Source organism: Giraffa tippelskirchi, chromosome 11 (assembly GCF_054371585.1).
Source record: "Giraffa tippelskirchi isolate mGirTip1 chromosome 11, T2T-mGirTip1v1.2.pri, whole genome shotgun sequence".
Taxonomy (NCBI): Eukaryota; Metazoa; Chordata; class Mammalia; order Artiodactyla; family Giraffidae; genus Giraffa; species Giraffa tippelskirchi.
In genome coordinates, this window is record NC_137285.1 from 77892813 (window position 1) to 77912814 (window position 20002).

The 20002-nt window shown below is 54.1% G+C and overlaps 1 protein-coding gene across 1 annotated transcript; it reads right to left on the reverse strand.

The window, feature by feature from the left end:
* Positions 1 to 9872: 9872 nt before the first annotated feature.
* On the reverse strand, positions 9873 to 14395 carry LOC145527765 (uncharacterized). Its single transcript, XM_081545835.1, has 2 exons — positions 13985 to 14395; positions 9873 to 13585 (listed from the first exon to the last, which is right to left on the reverse strand). The coding sequence occupies exons 1-2, from the start codon at positions 14393 to 14395 to the stop codon at positions 13016 to 13018; spliced, it is 981 nt and encodes a 326-aa protein (XP_081401961.1). The 3' UTR covers positions 9873 to 13015.
* Positions 14396 to 20002: the final 5607 nt, after the last annotated feature.

Consider the following 20002-nt stretch of genomic DNA (forward strand, 5'->3'; position numbering starts at 1 on the left):
TACACCACTTGCAAGGAGTCTCTCGTGTTCCGTTTCCTATCTTTTGCATTTGTGAATGCTTAGCTTCTCTGTTGTGAAGAGGTTCCATTGGATGGAAACCCAGTGGTGTACTTCGTTTACCTCTTTCCCTTACTTGAAGAGACCCATTTCGACCTCCGCCCAGCAAATGGCAAGGAGACTCTGATGTTAAGGAGCCTTTGACCTACGCTTCTTTCTAGCTATCTCATGACATCAGTCTTTAGGGTGAGGTTTTTCCCCGATATTGAGGTGGTATGAGATCAAAACCAATAGCGTTCTTCAGATGTAGCTGTCTGGTTTTCCCATGGACATTGATTGAAGAGGCTTTCCTGTTCCCATTTGGATATTCTCCCCGTCTGTGTCAGAGATGAGTTGACCATGGATGCTGGGGTTTGTTTCTGGACCCTCAACTTTATTCCATCGATCTGGATCTGTGTGTGTTGTTGTATTCCCAATAGCATACTGTCCTGCTGCTGCTGCTGCTGCGGCTAAGTCACTTCAGTCGTGTCTGACTCTGCATGACCCCATGGCCTGCAGCCTACCAGGCTCCTCCGTCCAGGACATTTTCCAGGCAAGAGTACTGGAGTGGGTCGCCATTGCCTTCTCCGATACTCTCCTGAGGATCCTAGTTTGGTCGTCTAATTTCCTTTCACACAACCTTGGATGTCCGTATCGGGGCTTTTTCGTCGGATTGCATTGACAATGTAGGCTCCTTTCTGTTTCCGTACCCCCTTTGCAATTCTTTGTTCGGTGCGAAAATGCATTGGCATTTTGGGAGGAATAGCATGGAAGCTGTGGATTGCCATGTGGGGCTGTGACATGATTTTCCCAATAGGAATTCTTTCAAGCCCTGAGCACAGCTTCTCTTTCCAGTGATTGGTGTGGGCTTGATCTTCCTCCTTCCATCTCTCGCCGTTTTGTGAGAACAGGTCCATCCTTCCCTTCTGGGGTAGATGGACTCGTGGGTATCACTTCAGTGAATGGCATTGGCAGTGGGGGTGATAATTCCCTTCTCATTGGAAGACTTTGCTGTGAGTATTAGAAATGCAAGTGACTTCTCTTCCCCTTCCTCCCTGTCCATGTCTCACAGCCACTGGGAAACAGAGGCCTCATCCACGGTCACACAGGCCTGAGGGGGTGCAACTAGACTGTTGTTTCTTCAGGCCCTCAGTGCTGGACATCATCCGGGATACTCTGTGTGTGTCTTCCTCCGTCTGGTGTCCCTTCAGACCTTTCCCTAGTTTTCACAGGCTTGTTGTGTTGGCGTTCTTTGTCTGTTTGGAGACACATCCTTGATAAGCTTTGTGTTTCCACTCATTCGTCTCGCGATGTATGACCTGTCTTTTGCTTTTGTCATGAGGTCTTTCCCACAGTAGATATCTTTGATTTTGCAAAGTCCACTGTATTCTCTGGGTTTTTTTTGTGGACTGCCTTTTAGTTTTGTGTGTGAAGACTCAAAGCACGTGTCCGGTTTCTGCTCATTGTTCTTCTAGATTTGTGACAAGTTTTCATGGAAAGTTTGTCTAGGGATAACTGGAAGTGAACTCGGTGTAAGGTGTCAAGTCTCCATCTCCATTCATGTCATCCCCTGCAGTTTCCAATTCCCTGTTCCTGAGTGGTTTTGGAGACCTTGTGGGAAGGTTGGTTGCATTGGAGTTTGCATTTCCACCTTGATTCGATTCACACTGTTCTGCCCTCAGGGACACTGTCAAGGGGGAGTGAGGAGCAGCCTGCACTTCCAGCAGTGACCACACGGTGGGGCGAGTGCTGCTCTCCCCTCTGGGAGCCCCAGGCCACAGGCATCCCAGTGAGGAGCCAGCTCTGTGCTCAGCTGAAAGGAGTTAGTTAGTCTCTCAGGAGCCTCTGAGCCCTTGCCTTTGGATCACCCAGGGTGGGCATTTACTGGGACAGAAAAAATTGCCCTGAATTCCATGGACGGAAGAGCCTGGCTGTGTAGAGTTCGTGAGTTGCCGTGAATCAGACACAACTGAGGACACAAAAATTCAATAGATTAAAACACTTTTTGGGGGTGGGGGGGAGTGAAAGAGGGTGATGTGGGTTTTTTTGTCTTATATAACAGCCAAGGGAAATCTAGTTTAAACCTAAATTCACATAGATGGGAAAGGTATATCTCTCCGTCACCCTATTTAAAAAAAAAAAACCTACTAAACTTTTCTGAAAGTTTATTTAGTAGCTTCCTTGAGCAGTTTACTGTGGAGCATTTTTTTTTTTTTCTGTGACATTGGCCTCATTAAAAAGTACGGTTTGCCTTTACTGGATAATTTTGTTCATTGGTTTCTTAGGGAACCTTGGTAATATTTGAGTTTCCTGGGGAGTATGGTCACATGACCTGGCCCTGGCCAATCGGTGCGTTCCACCTCCCTGGCCACTGTGATTGGCTCCGGGCTGGGGCAGTGCCCAATCGGGGCCCAGGGCCGGGCCTCCCGTTGGAAGCCAGGGGAAGACGAGCTCTCGTCCTGCTGGGGTAGGGGAAGGGGTGGGGCCGGGGCAGGTCAGGCTCCAGCAGTGGGAGGGGCTTGAGGTCCGCCTGCGGCAGTTGGTGACGTTCCTGCTCCCCTCAGGGCAGAGCCGCCGGCCTGAGAATGAGGGCGCTGCTGAGCCCAGGGGCTGGGATGGCCCGTTGCTGCTGTGGTCCCAGAGCTCCACCCGAGACCTGAGGGAAGCCGTCTGCCCGTGAGTCCTCTCCCACTTGTCTGTCAGCTTGTTTGAAGCATGCTGGGTTTTCTGCCCAGCTGGCTAAGGGGAGTCCCTGGAAATGCAAGGGTGTGGGTTTTGGCAGACTTCAGGGAAGACATGCCAGATGAGCCTGGGAGACTCCAGGTTAATCTGGATTCAGGAGATATCTCTTCGGGCCAGCTAGTAATTGTAGGATAAGCCTAATGAGCCTTCAGAGGATGAAGAGAGTAACGTGCCAAGGTAGCAATCGATGTCCTCATTCGAGAGGATGAAGCTGGTGCTCAGAGAAGGGGGGAACTTGGCCACAGCAAGGAGGTGTGCACCCAGACAGGACCCCCCAGATCCGGCCATTGGAGCTCAGGGAGGCCACTGGTGTGGCTTGTCCCTGTGGCAGGGGCCGAGGCAGGCAGCCCACCCTGATTCCTGCGGGGGCCTGACTTGGGAAGTGCCATCTGGTAGCTTTGAGACTCACCAAACCAAATTGCACTGGAGAGAGGAGGGACACCTTCCTTCATCCACCCCCCACCCCCGCCGGATTCCCACATACCCTGACCCCTTTCTCTTGATTTCGGAGCCATTTCCAGAGTCCCGCTCATATGACCTCATTCGAAGTGCACTGTGGACGAGCTGCCATCTGCAGCTGCTACCACAGCAGCCAAGGGCTTTAGCTCCCGACTACCTCCCTTCCTTTGGAACTTGGGGGCCCTCTACTCCCCACTTGCACACCACAGACCTTTGCTGAGGATTGTGGGGACCCTCACTCAGTTTGCAGCACGTTGTAGCCATCCCTGTCCTCCCTTGAAACTCAGCTTGTGAGCTCCTTTGGAGCAGCGTGGCCCACCTGGCTGCAACGGAAGACACAGCTGACAGTGAAACAACAGCTTAGATCTGAGAGCCGGAAAGCTCTGTCAAAAGGGACCTCCCTCTTCACACCGTAGAGGCTGTAGGAGCCGCCAGGCTTTCGGAACCAGTGCTGGGGCCAAAATGACTCCACAGCTGTTTTCCTTCCTGGGGAGGGTTCTGGCTCGAGCGGGAATGGCTCAAGTCTCCTAAGGTTCTGAAAGCCCACTGTGTGCAGATTCACGGTACACAGAGAGGAAAAGGTGGAGTCCTACCCTGGAGGTGGTCACAGCTCACGGATGAGCCAGGCAGGCAGGCAGGCAGGGCATGAGAACACCTGAGCTGCCTTCATGAGTGAATGGTGTGGGGGCAGAGGAAGAGAAGCCGGTCTGCTCCCTCGTGTGGTGCCCAGGGCAGGTTGTCCCCAGAGGAAACCCTTACGACGGTGAGGACTATCACTGCTGTTTCCCAAGGGGTTCCGTCGGTGCGTGTCTTCCCCGGAGCGGTCAGGCCGTCTCTCAAGTACACTGGCCATGGGCATTGCCTCTCCTTGGAACTTCCCATGTGTTTCTCTTTTTTATGGAACAGTGATTTTCTAGAGTGGTTCTGGGCCACAAGGATGTTGGGTCATTTTCTAGCCTTCTGTCATGAAGAACGCTTTCCTGGGCATGGGGGTGGTTTGTTGTTCCAGCTCCCTTTCTTGGCTTCTTTTGGGAGCTGGTGCAACAAGAGGAGCTCAGCCTCTGCCTTCTGGCTGAGATGTCACCCTTCAAAGAGCAATGCCTGCCTGGAGATAATGATGGCAGTTGCCAAAAGGGCTTCGTTTGGCACATGGTATCTTGAAAGGACGTACACCGTCCTTTCAGCTATCAAAGGCTAGTTCAAATGACATAAAAATGAGAACTCTCCAATGGAGTCTTACAGTAGGGGGAGAGTCCGAAAAACACTCCTTCAGTCATTTCACTGACAGTCATTGATTGGGGACACCAAGAATATAGGAAGGAATGCAGAAAGAAAAGATGAAATTGTGTTCAGGATCGGGGGGAGGGATGAACAGGGCGTGCTTGCCTTGAATCCAGGCTTTGTTGGGGGGTGGGGCATAAAGATCGAACGGGTCTGAAACTACAAAGTGGTGATGGTAACACAGTATCACCAGAGTTACACAACAGTGATCCCAGATTGCAACAATGATGAAAAAGTTTACTAATCCCAACTTAAAAAACAAAAATACAGGAAACCATACAAAAAATAAAACATCACCAGAAAGGTGGAAAGAAACCAAATGCAAAGCAGTTCAGGGGAAAGGAACTCCATGTCCCCTGGGGGCAGACCGAGTTGCCGGCATCCACGGTGAGCAGACAGGGATGGAGGCTGCAGAGCCGACCGCTCCCCTGGACGTGGTGTTTCCGGCAAGGGCTCTGGGTCTCTGTCCAGAGCGGGGGCTCTTTCTCCCTGCAGGGCTGGGTGAGTGATCGTGGGCATCTGGGTGTTGCGCGGGAGCCAGGGCAGGCTCTCCCTGCCGAGGCGGTGACTCCTCCTCTGCCTCGGGTTCTCTTGCCAAAGCCCGAGCAGGTAGAGGTGCACGTGGAGGTGGAGGTTCTCGCTGAGGGGGTGGGACATCAGTGCCTGGGGCTGGGGGTCCTGCAGGCACGGAGATCCGATCTGCCCGGTGTGCTGGCCAGTACCCAGCTGGCCTGGTGTCTCTGCGAGGGCAAGTCTCGCTTCTCCATCTGCCCTCGGTGGATCCCTGGGTCCTGCACCTGGAGCCACCACCTCTTTAGGGACAGGTCTGGGAAGTGGAGCCTGGTTCCAGTTGGAGGCCAGTGCTAGAGTTGGGGGAGAAGCAAAGTTTGCCCACAGGCCAGCCTTGGCATGTGCGTACCCCGGGACAGAAACCTTCCAAGAGGTTCCCAAAGAATACCCAGCGTCAGATGTCTTTTGGGACTGAAGTGTGCAAGATGGGGGGCGGGGGGTGTGAGGCCAGCGCTTGCTGCAGGCCCAGCAGCAGCTTTCGGGGACTCGTCCCTGTGTAGCTCAGCACCCCTCCCCACACACTCCCGTGCACCAGCCCCAGCGTCCTCACCTCTGTGCTCTGGCGTGCTGGGCTCCAGGTCCTCCTGGTGCCTCAGAGGCCGGGGTTCTCTGGACTCTGGGTCGGAGCCGGGTGTGCTGAGCTCCGTGGCAGCCTCAGACTGGGCCGCCGGCTGTATCCTGGGCGGTGTCTCGGCAGCAGGCCTTCCCCACCTCCGCGTCTCCCCCGGTGGGGCTGATGCCTCCGTGGGCACGCTGACCTGGAGCCTGCACTGGGCCTCACGGGCGGGCGGGTGGTGCTCCGACCCCTCCCTCTGGGAGCTGGATGGGGTGTCCCCGTCCTCGACCTCATCCCGTGGGAAGCTCTGCAACGACAGTGACCGTCAGCCAGCCATGCTGGGAGTTTTCCGAGCTGGGCCTGGCCAGTGGAGCCGCTGCTTCTGCCTGCTCGAACTTCTCTTCCCAGAAGGGTCAGAGACGTGTGTCTGCTCAGATCCCCACCCGGGAGGAAAGAGACCCATCTGAGGGTGTGAGGTCAGCCTGGGTGGCCGGCGCTGCCCACACTCTCCCCATCCCGCCCAGCCTGCTCTCCCCTGGGGTGTGGACACAACTTGTCCACAGGCTTCTGACCCCACATCCGCCTGGGCTTCCTTGAGGGGGACACAGCCCGAGAAACCCGCATCCCCACACACAGGCAAAGGACCCGGTGTTTCCGGGTGGCATGGGAGAGGTGGCCTGGCCCGGCCTGGGGCTCCCCGTGTTACCTTTCTGTTTCTCCGGGCAAAGGGCCAGAGGCCTCTCGGGGGTGTCCTGAGCCAACGTCGACAGGGTGCCCACGCACACTGCCTGTGAGCTCTCCTGAGGCCCCGGCCTCTGGGCAGGGGCAAACAGCAGAACATCTTGGCAGCAAGTGATCTGGCTGGGGGCTCCTCTCCGCTCTGGAGGCCTGGATACCCGGATTGCGGGTTCTGTTGGGTTCTGTTGCCGGCAGGTGACATCATTTCCTGGGGTTCGTGCTGAGGTCCCTTCCCCAAAACTTCCCAAGGGAATCTCTGGGTTTCTGACTGCTCGATCACCCCCCTTAGGCCATGTGCAGGCACAGTGACACCCACACGGCCCAGCCCACAGCCCTGGGGAGGCCTGGGTTCAGCCAGGGCCTGAGCTCCGAGGACCATGCTGCTCTCAGACCAGGCTCCTTCTTCTCATAAGTGGTGTGGCCCTTGACAACCATATGCCCCTCAGGGTTTCCCCAGTCTCTCCATCTGCAGAGTGGGGGTCATTCTCCCATCTGCTTCCTAGGCCTGTCGGCCTACGAGCAGCTCCATGCCTTTCCACCTGGGGCCGATATCACGTGGAGCTCGTGCGCTGAGACTTCAGAAAGAAAGATTCCATCCAGGGCTGACACAGCACAGAATGGGGCAGAACGAGGCCTGGATGCGCCGTGGTACCCAGGAAAAGGCACTCCCCCTCCTGACTGTTTTGAGACCCCGCATCCAAGTTGGAGGACCGAAAGGAAGACTCGAAGGTCTCCCTCTCTTATAGAAAAGAGTAGCCAACTTTCTGGTCCTCTGTTTCCATTGAGATTCTGTTGAAGTGTCCCAGCTCGGCTTCTGCGGGTGGCTGAGCTTCTACTGGCTCCCTGCGTTCTTGTCTTTTCCTCTCCAAACCTTCCGTCCTTTTCCCCCTTCTGGGGTGGAAGGGCGCTGTCATTGCTTCTACCTTCGAGACAGATTGAGGAAAAGTCTGGACCATCGACTCCTTTCCTCTCTTTGGTTCCGTGTCTCTCTCTGGCTGTGTCCCTCTCTTTTCCTTTCTCAATTCCGTCTGTGTCTTCCTCTTTCTCTCTCGTGTGTGGATGGATGGACGGATGCTAGGGATGCACATGTATATGATTAGATGAGGGTTATGTTTTAGGGATAGGTTAGAGGGAGAGAAAGGCTTTAGGTCAGAGTTGGTCATGGGGGAAGGGTCAAGGGTGGTGGTGGTGTTTCTTGGAATCTGAGTGCTGTGCATTCTTCGTCTCTTTCCATATGAACCCCTTCTCAGATACACCACTTGCAAGGAGTCTCTCGTGTTCCGTTTCCTATCTTTTGCATTTGTGAATGCTTAGCTTCTCTGTTGTGAAGAGGTTCCATTGGATGGAAACCCAGTGGTGTACTTCGTTTACCTCTTTCCCTTACTTGAAGAGACCCATTTCGACCTCCGCCCAGCAAATGGCAAGGAGACTCTGATGTTAAGGAGCCTTTGACCTACGCTTCTTTCTAGCTATCTCATGACATCAGTCTTTAGGGTGAGGTTTTTCCCCGATATTGAGGTGGTATGAGATCAAAACCAATAGCGTTCTTCAGATGTAGCTGTCTGGTTTTCCCATGGACATTGATTGAAGAGGCTTTCCTGTTCCCATTTGGATATTCTCCCCGTCTGTGTCAGAGATGAGTTGACCATGGATGCTGGGGTTTGTTTCTGGACCCTCAACTTTATTCCATCGATCTGGATCTGTGTGTGTTGTTGTATTCCCAATAGCATACTGTCCTGCTGCTGCTGCTGCTGCGGCTAAGTCACTTCAGTCGTGTCTGACTCTGCATGACCCCATGGCCTGCAGCCTACCAGGCTCCTCCGTCCAGGACATTTTCCAGGCAAGAGTACTGGAGTGGGTCGCCATTGCCTTCTCCGATACTCTCCTGAGGATCCTAGTTTGGTCGTCTAATTTCCTTTCACACAACCTTGGATGTCCGTATCGGGGCTTTTTCGTCGGATTGCATTGACAATGTAGGCTCCTTTCTGTTTCCGTACCCCCTTTGCAATTCTTTGTTCGGTGCGAAAATGCATTGGCATTTTGGGAGGAATAGCATGGAAGCTGTGGATTGCCATGTGGGGCTGTGACATGATTTTCCCAATAGGAATTCTTTCAAGCCCTGAGCACAGCTTCTCTTTCCAGTGATTGGTGTGGGCTTGATCTTCCTCCTTCCATCTCTCGCCGTTTTGTGAGAACAGGTCCATCCTTCCCTTCTGGGGTAGATGGACTCGTGGGTATCACTTCAGTGAATGGCATTGGCAGTGGGGGTGATAATTCCCTTCTCATTGGAAGACTTTGCTGTGAGTATTAGAAATGCAAGTGACTTCTCTTCCCCTTCCTCCCTGTCCATGTCTCAGAGCCACCGGGAAACAGAGGCCTCATCCACGGTCACACAGGCCTGAGGGGGTGCAACTAGACTGTTGTTTCTTCAGGCCCTCAGTGCTGGACATCATCCGGGATACTCTGTGTGTGTCTTCCTCCGTCTGGTGTCCCTTCAGACCTTTCCCTAGTTTTCACAGGCTTGTTGTGTTGGCGTTCTTTGTCTGTTTGGAGACACATCCTTGATAAGCTTTGTGTTTCCACTCATTCGTCTCGCGATGTATGACCTGTCTTTTGCTTTTGTCATGAGGTCTTTCCCACAGTAGATATCTTTGATTTTGCAAAGTCCACTGTATTCTCTGGGTTTTTTTTGTGGACTGCCTTTTAGTTTTGTGTGTGAAGACTCAAAGCACGTGTCCGGTTTCTGCTCATTGTTCTTCTAGATTTGTGACAAGTTTTCATGGAAAGTTTGTCTAGGGATAACTGGAAGTGAACTCGGTGTAAGGTGTCAAGTCTCCATCTCCATTCATGTCATCCCCTGCAGTTTCCAATTCCCTGTTCCTGAGTGGTTTTGGAGACCTTGTGGGAAGGTTGGTTGCATTGGAGTTTGCATTTCCACCTTGATTCGATTCACACTGTTCTGCCCTCAGGGACACTGTCAAGGGGGAGTGAGGAGCAGCCTGCACTTCCAGCAGTGACCACACGGTGGGGCGAGTGCTGCTCTCCCCTCTGGGAGCCCCAGGCCACAGGCATCCCAGTGAGGAGCCAGCTCTGTGCTCAGCTGAAAGGAGTTAGTTAGTCTCTCAGGAGCCTCTGAGCCCTTGCCTTTGGATCACCCAGGGTGGGCATTTACTGGGACAGAAAAAATTGCCCTGAATTCCATGGACGGAAGAGCCTGGCTGTGTAGAGTTCGTGAGTTGCCGTGAATCAGACACAACTGAGGACACAAAAATTCAATAGATTAAAACACTTTTTGGGGGTGGGGGGGAGTGAAAGAGGGTGATGTGGGTTTTTTTGTCTTATATAACAGCCAAGGGAAATCTAGTTTAAACCTAAATTCACATAGATGGGAAAGGTATATCTCTCCGTCACCCTATTTAAAAAAAAAAAACCTACTAAACTTTTCTGAAAGTTTATTTAGTAGCTTCCTTGAGCAGTTTACTGTGGAGCATTTTTTTTTTTTTTCTGTGACATTGGCCTCATTAAAAAGTACGGTTTGCCTTTACTGGATAATTTTGTTCATTGGTTTCTTAGGGAACCTTGGTAATATTTGAGTTTCCTGGGGAGTATGGTCACATGACCTGGCCCTGGCCAATCGGTGCGTTCCACCTCCCTGGCCACTGTGATTGGCTCCGGGCTGGGGCAGTGCCCAATCGGGGCCCAGGGCCGGGCCTCCCGTTGGAAGCCAGGGGAAGACGAGCTCTCGTCCTGCTGGGGTAGGGGAAGGGGTGGGGCCGGGGCAGGTCAGGCTCCAGCAGTGGGAGGGGCTTGAGGTCCGCCTGCGGCAGTTGGTGACGTTCCTGCTCCCCTCAGGGCAGAGCCGCCGGCCTGAGAATGAGGGCGCTGCTGAGCCCAGGGGCTGGGATGGCCCGTTGCTGCTGTGGTCCCAGAGCTCCACCCGAGACCTGAGGGAAGCCGTCTGCCCGTGAGTCCTCTCCCACTTGTCTGTCAGCTTGTTTGAAGCATGCTGGGTTTTCTGCCCAGCTGGCTAAGGGGAGTCCCTGGAAATGCAAGGGTGTGGGTTTTGGCAGACTTCAGGGAAGACATGCCAGATGAGCCTGGGAGACTCCAGGTTAATCTGGATTCAGGAGATATCTCTTCGGGCCAGCTAGTAATTGTAGGATAAGCCTAATGAGCCTTCAGAGGATGAAGAGAGTAACGTGCCAAGGTAGCAATCGATGTCCTCATTCGAGAGGATGAAGCTGGTGCTCAGAGAAGGGGGGAACTTGGCCACAGCAAGGAGGTGTGCACCCAGACAGGACCCCCCAGATCCGGCCATTGGAGCTCAGGGAGGCCACTGGTGTGGCTTGTCCCTGTGGCAGGGGCCGAGGCAGGCAGCCCACCCTGATTCCTGCGGGGGCCTGACTTGGGAAGTGCCATCTGGTAGCTTTGAGACTCACCAAACCAAATTGCACTGGAGAGAGGAGGGACACCTTCCTTCATCCACCCCCCACCCCCGCCGGATTCCCACATACCCTGACCCCTTTCTCTTGATTTCGGAGCCATTTCCAGAGTCCCGCTCATATGACCTCATTCGAAGTGCACTGTGGACGAGCTGCCATCTGCAGCTGCTACCACAGCAGCCAAGGGCTTTAGCTCCCGACTACCTCCCTTCCTTTGGAACTTGGGGGCCCTCTACTCCCCACTTGCACACCACAGACCTTTGCTGAGGATTGTGGGGACCCTCACTCAGTTTGCAGCACGTTGTAGCCATCCCTGTCCTCCCTTGAAACTCAGCTTGTGAGCTCCTTTGGAGCAGCGTGGCCCACCTGGCTGCAACGGAAGACACAGCTGACAGTGAAACAACAGCTTAGATCTGAGAGCCGGAAAGCTCTGTCAAAAGGGACCTCCCTCTTCACACCGTAGAGGCTGTAGGAGCCGCCAGGCTTTCGGAACCAGTGCTGGGGCCAAAATGACTCCACAGCTGTTTTCCTTCCTGGGGAGGGTTCTGGCTCGAGCGGGAATGGCTCAAGTCTCCTAAGGTTCTGAAAGCCCACTGTGTGCAGATTCACGGTACACAGAGAGGAAAAGGTGGAGTCCTACCCTGGAGGTGGTCACAGCTCACGGATGAGCCAGGCAGGCAGGCAGGCAGGGCATGAGAACACCTGAGCTGCCTTCATGAGTGAATGGTGTGGGGGCAGAGGAAGAGAAGCCGGTCTGCTCCCTCGTGTGGTGCCCAGGGCAGGTTGTCCCCAGAGGAAACCCTTACGACGGTGAGGACTATCACTGCTGTTTCCCAAGGGGTTCCGTCGGTGCGTGTCTTCCCCGGAGCGGTCAGGCCGTCTCTCAAGTACACTGGCCATGGGCATTGCCTCTCCTTGGAACTTCCCATGTGTTTCTCTTTTTTATGGAACAGTGATTTTCTAGAGTGGTTCTGGGCCACAAGGATGTTGGGTCATTTTCTAGCCTTCTGTCATGAAGAACGCTTTCCTGGGCATGGGGGTGGTTTGTTGTTCCAGCTCCCTTTCTTGGCTTCTTTTGGGAGCTGGTGCAACAAGAGGAGCTCAGCCTCTGCCTTCTGGCTGAGATGTCACCCTTCAAAGAGCAATGCCTGCCTGGAGATAATGATGGCAGTTGCCAAAAGGGCTTCGTTTGGCACATGGTATCTTGAAAGGACGTACACCGTCCTTTCAGCTATCAAAGGCTAGTTCAAATGACATAAAAATGAGAACTCTCCAATGGAGTCTTACAGTAGGGGGAGAGTCCGAAAAACACTCCTTCAGTCATTTCACTGACAGTCATTGATTGGGGACACCAAGAATATAGGAAGGAATGCAGAAAGAAAAGATGAAATTGTGTTCAGGATCGGGGGGAGGGATGAACAGGGCGTGCTTGCCTTGAATCCAGGCTTTGTTGGGGGGTGGGGCATAAAGATCGAACGGGTCTGAAACTACAAAGTGGTGATGGTAACACAGTATCACCAGAGTTACACAACAGTGATCCCAGATTGCAACAATGATGAAAAAGTTTACTAATCCCAACTTAAAAAACAAAAATACAGGAAACCATACAAAAAATAAAACATCACCAGAAAGGTGGAAAGAAACCAAATGCAAAGCAGTTCAGGGGAAAGGAACTCCATGTCCCCTGGGGGCAGACCGAGTTGCCGGCATCCACGGTGAGCAGACAGGGATGGAGGCTGCAGAGCCGACCGCTCCCCTGGACGTGGTGTTTCCGGCAAGGGCTCTGGGTCTCTGTCCAGAGCGGGGGCTCTTTCTCCCTGCAGGGCTGGGTGAGTGATCGTGGGCATCTGGGTGTTGCGCGGGAGCCAGGGCAGGCTCTCCCTGCCGAGGCGGTGACTCCTCCTCTGCCTCGGGTTCTCTTGCCAAAGCCCGAGCAGGTAGAGGTGCACGTGGAGGTGGAGGTTCTCGCTGAGGGGGTGGGACATCAGTGCCTGGGGCTGGGGGTCCTGCAGGCACGGAGATCCGATCTGCCCGGTGTGCTGGCCAGTACCCAGCTGGCCTGGTGTCTCTGCGAGGGCAAGTCTCGCTTCTCCATCTGCCCTCGGTGGATCCCTGGGTCCTGCACCTGGAGCCACCACCTCTTTAGGGACAGGTCTGGGAAGTGGAGCCTGGTTCCAGTTGGAGGCCAGTGCTAGAGTTGGGGGAGAAGCAAAGTTTGCCCACAGGCCAGCCTTGGCATGTGCGTACCCCGGGACAGAAACCTTCCAAGAGGTTCCCAAAGAATACCCAGCGTCAGATGTCTTTTGGGACTGAAGTGTGCAAGATGGGGGGCGGGGGGTGTGAGGCCAGCGCTTGCTGCAGGCCCAGCAGCAGCTTTCGGGGACTCGTCCCTGTGTAGCTCAGCACCCCTCCCCACACACTCCCGTGCACCAGCCCCAGCGTCCTCACCTCTGTGCTCTGGCGTGCTGGGCTCCAGGTCCTCCTGGTGCCTCAGAGGCCGGGGTTCTCTGGACTCTGGGTCGGAGCCGGGTGTGCTGAGCTCCGTGGCAGCCTCAGACTGGGCCGCCGGCTGTATCCTGGGCGGTGTCTCGGCAGCAGGCCTTCCCCACCTCCGCGTCTCCCCCGGTGGGGCTGATGCCTCCGTGGGCACGCTGACCTGGAGCCTGCACTGGGCCTCACGGGCGGGCGGGTGGTGCTCCGACCCCTCCCTCTGGGAGCTGGATGGGGTGTCCCCGTCCTCGACCTCATCCCGTGGGAAGCTCTGCAACGACAGTGACCGTCAGCCAGCCATGCTGGGAGTTTTCCGAGCTGGGCCTGGCCAGTGGAGCCGCTGCTTCTGCCTGCTCGAACTTCTCTTCCCAGAAGGGTCAGAGACGTGTGTCTGCTCAGATCCCCACCCGGGAGGAAAGAGACCCATCTGAGGGTGTGAGGTCAGCCTGGGTGGCCGGCGCTGCCCACACTCTCCCCATCCCGCCCAGCCTGCTCTCCCCTGGGGTGTGGACACAACTTGTCCACAGGCTTCTGACCCCACATCCGCCTGGGCTTCCTTGAGGGGGACACAGCCCGAGAAACCCGCATCCCCACACACAGGCAAAGGACCCGGTGTTTCCGGGTGGCATGGGAGAGGTGGCCTGGCCCGGCCTGGGGCTCCCCGTGTTACCTTTCTGTTTCTCCGGGCAAAGGGCCAGAGGCCTCTCGGGGGTGTCCTGAGCCAACGTCGACAGGGTGCCCACGCACACTGCCTGTGAGCTCTCCTGAGGCCCCGGCCTCTGGGCAGGGGCAAACAGCAGAACATCTTGGCAGCAAGTGATCTGGCTGGGGGCTCCTCTCCGCTCTGGAGGCCTGGATACCCGGATTGCGGGTTCTGTTGGGTTCTGTTGCCGGCAGGTGACATCATTTCCTGGGGTTCGTGCTGAGGTCCCTTCCCCAAAACTTCCCAAGGGAATCTCTGGGTTTCTGACTGCTCGATCACCCCCCTTAGGCCATGTGCAGGCACAGTGACACCCACACGGCCCAGCCCACAGCCCTGGGGAGGCCTGGGTTCAGCCAGGGCCTGAGCTCCGAGGACCATGCTGCTCTCAGACCAGGCTCCTTCTTCTCATAAGTGGTGTGGCCCTTGACAACCATATGCCCCTCAGGGTTTCCCCAGTCTCTCCATCTGCAGAGTGGGGGTCATTCTCCCATCTGCTTCCTAGGCCTGTCGGCCTACGAGCAGCTCCATGCCTTTCCACCTGGGGCCGATATCACGTGGAGCTCGTGCGCTGAGACTTCAGAAAGAAAGATTCCATCCAGGGCTGACACAGCACAGAATGGGGCAGAACGAGGCCTGGATGCGCCGTGGTACCCAGGAAAAGGCACTCCCCCTCCTGACTGTTTTGAGACCCCGCATCCAAGTTGGAGGACCGAAAGGAAGACTCGAAGGTCTCCCTCTCTTATAGAAAAGAGTAGCCAACTTTCTGGTCCTCTGTTTCCATTGAGATTCTGTTGAAGTGTCCCAGCTCGGCTTCTGCGGGTGGCTGAGCTTCTACTGGCTCCCTGCGTTCTTGTCTTTTCCTCTCCAAACCTTCCGTCCTTTTCCCCCTTCTGGGGTGGAAGGGCGCTGTCATTGCTTCTACCTTCGAGACAGATTGAGGAAAAGTCTGGACCATCGACTCCTTTCCTCTCTTTGGTTCCGTGTCTCTCTCTGGCTGTGTCCCTCTCTTTTCCTTTCTCAATTCCGTCTGTGTCTTCCTCTTTCTCTCTCGTGTGTGGATGGATGGACGGATGCTAGGGATGCACATGTATATGATTAGATGAGGGTTATGTTTTAGGGATAGGTTAGAGGGAGAGAAAGGCTTTAGGTCAGAGTTGGTCATGGGGGAAGGGTCAAGGGTGGTGGTGGTGTTTCTTGGAATCTGAGTGCTGTGCATTCTTCGTCTCTTTCCATATGAACCCCTTCTCAGATACACCACTTGCAAGGAGTCTCTCGTGTTCCGTTTCCTATCTTTTGCATTTGTGAATGCTTAGCTTCTCTGTTGTGAAGAGGTTCCATTGGATGGAAACCCAGTGGTGTACTTCGTTTACCTCTTTCCCTTACTTGAAGAGACCCATTTCGACCTCCGCCCAGCAAATGGCAAGGAGACTCTGATGTTAAGGAGCCTTTGACCTACGCTTCTTTCTAGCTATCTCATGACATCAGTCTTTAGGGTGAGGTTTTTCCCCGATATTGAGGTGGTATGAGATCAAAACCAATAGCGTTCTTCAGATGTAGCTGTCTGGTTTTCCCATGGACATTGATTGAAGAGGCTTTCCTGTTCCCATTTGGATATTCTCCCCGTCTGTGTCAGAGATGAGTTGACCATGGATGCTGGGGTTTGTTTCTGGACCCTCAACTTTATTCCATCGATCTGGATCTGTGTGTGTTGTTGTATTCCCAATAGCATACTGTCCTGCTGCTGCTGCTGCTGCGGCTAAGTCACTTCAGTCGTGTCTGACTCTGCATGACCCCATGGCCTGCAGCCTACCAGGCTCCTCCGTCCAGGACATTTTCCAGGCAAGAGTACTGGAGTGGGTCGCCATTGCCTTCTCCGATACTCTCCTGAGGATCCTAGTTTGGTCGTCTAATTTCCTTTCACACAACCTTGGATGTCCGTATCGGGGCTTTTTCGTCGGATTGTATTGACAATGTAGGCTCCTTTCTGTTTCCGTACCCCCTTTGCAATTCTTTGTTCGGTGTGAAAATGCATTGGCATTTTGGGAGGAATAGCATGGAAGCTGTGGATTGCCATGTGGGGCTGTGACATGATTTTCCCAATAGGAATTCTTTCAAGCCCTGAGCACAGCTTCTCTTTCCAGTGATTGGTGTGGGCTTGATCTTCCTCCTTCCATCTCTCGCCGTTTTGTGAGAACAGGTCCATCCTTCCCTTCTGGGGTAGATGGACTCGTGGGTATCACTTCAGTGAATGGCATTGGCAGTGGGGGTGATAATTCCCTTCTCATTGGAAGACTTTGCTGTGAGTATTAGAAATGCAAGTGACTTCTCTTCCCCTTCCTCCCTGTCCATGTCTCAGAGCCACCGGGAAACAGAGGCCTCATCCACGGTCACACAGGCCTGAGGGGGTGCAACTAGACTGTTGTTTCTTCAGGCCCTCAGTGCTGGACATCATCCGGGATACTCTGTGTGTGTCTTCCTCCGTCTGGTGTCCCTTCAGACCTTTCCCTAGTTTTCACAGGCTTGTTGTGTTGGCGTTCTTTGTCTGTTTGGAGACACATCCTTGATAAGCTTTGTGTTTCCACTCATTCGTCTCGCGATGTATGACCTGTCTTTTGCTTTTGTCATGAGGTCTTTCCCACAGTAGATATCTTTGATTTTGCAAAGTCCACTGTATTCTCTGGGTTTTTTTTGTGGACTGCCTTTTAGTTTTGTGTGTGAAGACTCAAAGCACGTGTCCGGTTTCTGCTCATTGTTCTTCTAGATTTGTGACAAGTTTTCATGGAAAGTTTGTCTAGGGATAACTGGAAGTGAACTCGGTGTAAGGTGTCAAGTCTCCATCTCCATTCATGTCATCCCCTGCAGTTTCCAATTCCCTGTTCCTGAGTGGTTTTGGAGACCTTGTGGGAAGGTTGGTTGCATTGGAGTTTGCATTTCCACCTTGATTCGATTCACACTGTTCTGCCCTCAGGGACACTGTCAAGGGGGAGTGAGGAGCAGCCTGCACTTCCAGCAGTGACCACACGGTGGGGCGAGTGCTGCTCTCCCCTCTGGGAGCCCCAGGCCACAGGCATCCCAGTGAGGAGCCAGCTCTGTGCTCAGCTGAAAGGAGTTAGTTAGTCTCTCAGGAGCCTCTGAGCCCTTGCCTTTGGATCACCCAGGGTGGGCATTTACTGGGACAGAAAAAATTGCCCTGAATTCCATGGACGGAAGAGCCTGGCTGTGTAGAGTTCGTGAGTTGCCGTGAATCAGACACAACTGAGGACACAAAAATTCAATAGATTAAAACACTTTTTGGGGGTGGGGGGGAGTGAAAGAGGGTGATGTGGGTTTTTTTGTCTTATATAACAGCCAAGGGAAATCTAGTTTAAACCTAAATTCACATAGATGGGAAAGGTATATCTCTCCGTCACCCTATTTAAAAAAAAAAAACCTACTAAACTTTTCTGAAAGTTTATTTAGTAGCTTCCTTGAGCAGTTTACTGTGGAGCATTTTTTTTTTTTTTCTGTGACATTGGCCTCATTAAAAAGTACGGTTTGCCTTTACTGGATAATTTTGTTCATTGGTTTCTTAGGGAACCTTGGTAATATTTGAGTTTCCTGGGGAGTATGGTCACATGACCTGGCCCTGGCCAATCGGTGCGTTCCACCTCCCTGGCCACTGTGATTGGCTCCGGGCTGGGGCAGTGCCCAATCGGGGCCCAGGGCCGGGCCTCCCGTTGGAAGCCAGGGGAAGACGAGCTCTCGTCCTGCTGGGGTAGGGGAAGGGGTGGGGCCGGGGCAGGTCAGGCTCCAGCAGTGGGAGGGGCTTGAGGTCCGCCTGCGGCAGTTGGTGACGTTCCTGCTCCCCTCAGGGCAGAGCCGCCGGCCTGAGAATGAGGGCGCTGCTGAGCCCAGGGGCTGGGATGGCCCGTTGCTGCTGTGGTCCCAGAGCTCCACCCGAGACCTGAGGGAAGCCGTCTGCCCGTGAGTCCTCTCCCACTTGTCTGTCAGCTTGTTTGAAGCATGCTGGGTTTTCTGCCCAGCTGGCTAAGGGGAGTCCCTGGAAATGCAAGGGTGTGGGTTTTGGCAGACTTCAGGGAAGACATGCCAGATGAGCCTGGGAGACTCCAGGTTAATCTGGATTCAGGAGATATCTCTTCGGGCCAGCTAGTAATTGTAGGATAAGCCTAATGAGCCTTCAGAGGATGAAGAGAGTAACGTGCCAAGGTAGCAATCGATGTCCTCATTCGAGAGGATGAAGCTGGTGCTCAGAGAAGGGGGGAACTTGGCCACAGCAAGGAGGTGTGCACCCAGACAGGACCCCCCAGATCCGGCCATTGGAGCTCAGGGAGGCCACTGGTGTGGCTTGTCCCTGTGGCAGGGGCCGAGGCAGGCAGCCCACCCTGATTCCTGCGGGGGCCTGACTTGGGAAGTGCCATCTGGTAGCTTTGAGACTCACCAAACCAAATTGCACTGGAGAGAGGAGGGACACCTTCCTTCATCCACCCCCCACCCCCGCCGGATTCCCACATACCCTGACCCCTTTCTCTTGATTTCGGAGCCATTTCCAGAGTCCCGCTCATATGACCTCATTCGAAGTGCACTGTGGACGAGCTGCCATCTGCAGCTGCTACCACAGCAGCCAAGGGCTTTAGCTCCCGACTACCTCCCTTCCTTTGGAACTTGGGGGCCCTCTACTCCCCACTTGCACACCACAGACCTTTGCTGAGGATTGTGGGGACCCTCACTCAGTTTGCAGCACGTTGTAGCCATCCCTGTCCTCCCTTGAAACTCAGCTTGTGAGCTCCTTTGGAGCAGCGTGGCCCACCTGGCTGCAACGGAAGACACAGCTGACAGTGAAACAACAGCTTAGATCTGAGAGCCGGAAAGCTCTGTCAAAAGGGACCTCCCTCTTCACACCGTAGAGGCTGTAGGAGCCGCCAGGCTTTCGGAACCAGTGCTGGGGCCAAAATGACTCCACAGCTGTTTTCCTTCCTGGGGAGGGTTCTGGCTCGAGCGGGAATGGCTCAAGTCTCCTAAGGTTCTGAAAGCCCACTGTGTGCAGATTCACGGTACACAGAGAGGAAAAGGTGGAGTCCTACCCTGGAGGTGGTCACAGCTCACGGATGAGCCAGGCAGGCAGGCAGGCAGGGCATGAGAACACCTGAGCTGCCTTCATGAGTGAATGGTGTGGGGGCAGAGGAAGAGAAGCCGGTCTGCTCCCTCGTGTGGTGCCCAGGGCAGGTTGTCCCCAGAGGAAACCCTTACGACGGTGAGGACTATCACTGCTGTTTCCCAAGGGGTTCCGTCGGTGCGTGTCTTCCCCGGAGCGGTCAGGCCGTCTCTCAAGTACACTGGCCATGGGCATTGCCTCTCCTTGGAACTTCCCATGTGTTTCTCTTTTTTATGGAACAGTGATTTTCTAGAGTGGTTCTGGGCCACAAGGATGTTGGGTCATTTTCTAGCCTTCTGTCATGAAGAACGCTTTCCTGGGCATGGGGGTGGTTTGTTGTTCCAGCTCCCTTTCTTGGCTTCTTTTGGGAGCTGGTGCAACAAGAGGAGCTCAGCCTCTGCCTTCTGGCTGAGATGTCACCCTTCAAAGAGCAATGCCTGCCTGGAGATAATGATGGCAGTTGCCAAAAGGGCTTCGTTTGGCACATGGTATCTTGAAAGGACGTACACCGTCCTTTCAGCTATCAAAGGCTAGTTCAAATGACATAAAAATGAGAACTCTCCAATGGAGTCTTACAGTAGGGGGAGAGTCCGAAAAACACTCCTTCAGTCATTTCACTGAGAGTCATTGATTGGGGACACCAAGAATATAGGAAGGAATGCAGAAAGAAAAGATGAAATTGTGTTCAGGATCGGGGGGAGGGATGAACAGGGCGTGCTTGCCTTGAATCCAGGCTTTGTTGGGGGGTGGGGCATAAAGATCGAACGGGTCTGAAACTACAAAGTGGTGATGGTAACACAGTATCACCAGAGTTACACAACAGTGATCCCAGA

What these genes read in the sequence shown, in the direction of transcription:
- LOC145527765 (XM_081545835.1), bottom strand. Translation starts at nt 14,395, where the DNA reads ATGGTCCTCGGAGCTCAGGCCCTGGCTGAACCCAGGCCTCCCCAGGGC. An exon ending in TTGCCCGGAGAAACAGAAAG is followed by an intron (nt 13,586 to 13,984) that starts GTAACACGGGGA and finishes CTGTCGTTGCAG; the next exon opens with AGCTTCCCACGGGATGAGGT.